The following is a 2,824-nucleotide window of genomic DNA, read 5'->3' as shown; positions in this document are numbered from 1 at the left end:
CGATTTCACCTCCAATTACCCTCCAATGAAATCAGCTAGCCTTCAATAATAATCGTTGCACATATAAGCCAATGAAGAGCTGAAAATTACCAAAACCAAAATCTGAAGACTCAACCAAAATCATCCACCATGGACTGATAAGAAAATCTTCAATTAGCACAATGTGAAGAACTAAATGTTCCCCACTCTCAAGGCAACCCTTCAGAGGATCTTTCACCTCCTTAGTTATGCGGATCGAAGGGAGGTATCGTTCCCTAGGATCAAATCTGCGGACAACTCTTGGCTCCACAACCTCAATGTGTAAGAAGATAACAAACAACTGATGATCCTCCATGAATTACCTTCTTCTATTTATTCTTTTCATAACCCATCATAAGATTCCTTCTAGAAGAGGGTAGGTACAATTTATTATTTCTTAAGTGACTTTTTAATTATTTTTATTTTATTCTTAAGTCACTTTATTAATTTAATAAAATATAAAGTCATCTCACATATGTTTTTAAATAAATATAATGAGACAACTTATATAATATTAAATTAAATAATTTTCTCTTATTTCTCCAAAAATCTAACACAAACAATTCCAAGCCAAAATTGGGGACATTACATCTAAGTTTCAAGAAACCTTTATTCCTTAATAGAATTTGTGAATGCGATCCCAACCTTGGCTAATCCTCCCCTACTTCTTGTTATCCTTGTTGATGATCATGGATGAAATTTAATATGGGGCGAAAACTCTAGAAGAAGCAAATTGAAATACAATAAGGAAACAATTGGGGTAAAGATTAATTATGACTGTCAAGAAGTTGAGGTGTTCGCCCCAAACTAGAAGCTTAAGGGGAAGTGCAAAGTAGTGTTGTTGGAACGTAAGGTCAAGGAGTATAAGTTTCTAGTGGGTAATAGAAGACCTCAAGTATGACCCGGGATCTAAAGATACAATTTACTCAACTACCTCTATTGAAGTTGTGGTGTCAATTGTAACTATGGGCATTGAGAGGTATGTTGCAATGTATAAGTAGGTTGTGACACACATCAAAATGCTCAAATTGTTCTACTTATAATTCAACAAAGTGAGTCTCAAGACCTCTCTTTTGGCCAAGAAAATGGACATGATGGAGCTCATCTTAATGGACGTTGAGAAGATCCTATCTAATCATTGGAATATCACTAAGGAAAACAACTTCTTGACGATTGATATTATCATGCAAGATGACGAGATTTCCATTTCAAAGAAGTATAGTATAGAAATCAAGAGTAATCTTAACATGGTGATTGAGCTAAGTAGAATTGTAATTCATAATTTTACCAAGAGTATCAAATTACTCTGGGAGAAGATTACCCCACACTTGTTTGAAGCAAGTGTTGGTCCTAGTTCTAGAACTAGAAGTTAGATGTCTCAAATAAATAATACTTAAGAGTAGGTTACTAATTAAGACTATTGAGTTGTCTATTGTTATTTTTTGTTTACCTCTTGAATCTTACTAAGACGATTTCTCTTGTGTTTAATATTAATAGACTATAAACTAACTACTATTTTACTAATTATATTCTTGTAATTTAAGGAAAAAAACTCTCAAACCTCTCCTTTTACCCTTTAATCAAAATAAATAAATAAATTTAATACACCCTCAAATTTCCCCCAACTTACAAATTGACCTCGCTCTTGTCCTTGAGAATGAACTCCAGTTGCAATACGCATAGATATTCTGAACTTCGCAATGGGCCATAAATCAAGATATGGATAAACCGTATATGGGTAATAATTGTTTAAAATCTGAATGGATAATTAAAAAAGATATAGCAGCAACAGGCGAAGTTAAATGCACCGACCAATTCAATGGCGGCGATATCGTTCTGCTCGCTCACATTCTCCTCCATCAAAATTAACCCCACAAACCTTCGCAACAATTTTGGCATCAACAAATTCCCAGCAAAACTTGTCATTCGTGCACAGCAGGTGAAAACAGAGCTCCCCACAAAATGCAACAAAGCGCTGGCAGCAGCGGCTGCCATTTGTGTTGTGCTAAGCAGCCAGTCATCCATGGCAGGGGAGATGGTAGAGGAGTTCTCCAAATACTACGGAACAGCAGCCAGTGCCGCCAATTATGGTGGCTATGGCGGCAATGCGAGCAAGAAAGACAGTGCAGAGTACACTTATGACGTTCCCAGTGGCTGGAAAGAGCGCCTTGTCTCCAAAGTGGAAAAGGGCACAAACGGTACAGACAGTGAATTTTATAACCCTAAGCGAAAGGCTGAGAAGGAGTATTTAACTTTCCTCGCTGGATTTCGAACCCTGGCTCCTATGGACAGCGTCTTGAACAATTTGTCACTCTCCGATGTCAATTTGCAGGATATTATATCGAGTGCCAACAGTGTGAAGTCCACCGAGAGGAGGGGGGCGAATGGACAGGTTTATTATGATTTTGAGATTGATAGTCCGATGGCGCACAGCCTTATTTCGGTGACGTGTGCCAAGAATAAATTGTACGCGCATTTTGTTAATGCGCCGGCCCAGGACTGGACGAAGGACGAAGCTATGCTTAAGCATATTCACGAGTCTTTTTCCACTGTGGGTATGACTGATTCTGCCTAGGTTTGAGAATTTAAGCGCACCCATTTGAAGAAATTTGGGGTAATTGGCTGTAAGTTGCTCTTTTGTGCAGAGGGTTTGATTTCAACTCATAAGGTGATATGTTGTATTGTATTACGTGGTTTTAAAGTAGGCTTCTTTTCTAACTGCTGTAAATTGAACTCAGAGAATTATAAGTTCTATTATATTATATGGGATTCAATTAAGGTTCGTTTTGAGCCCTTGAAGATTGAA

The 2,824-nt window shown here is 37.4% G+C and overlaps 1 protein-coding gene across 1 annotated transcript; it reads left to right on the top strand.

The window, feature by feature from the left end:
* The first annotated feature begins 1,756 nt into the window (after positions 1-1,756).
* LOC131052610 (thylakoid lumenal 19 kDa protein, chloroplastic) lies at positions 1,757-2,824 on the top strand. The gene has a single exon (XM_057987209.2). It carries the CDS (start codon positions 1,838-1,840, stop codon positions 2,591-2,593), a length of 756 nt encoding a protein of 251 aa, XP_057843192.1. The 5' UTR covers positions 1,757-1,837; the 3' UTR covers positions 2,594-2,824.

Source organism: Cryptomeria japonica, chromosome 10, assembly GCF_030272615.1.
Source record: "Cryptomeria japonica chromosome 10, Sugi_1.0, whole genome shotgun sequence".
NCBI classification, from domain to species: domain Eukaryota; kingdom Viridiplantae; phylum Streptophyta; class Pinopsida; order Cupressales; family Cupressaceae; genus Cryptomeria; species Cryptomeria japonica.
The sequence above is the reverse complement of the archived record's forward strand: the minus strand, read 5'-3'. Positions and strand labels throughout refer to the sequence as shown.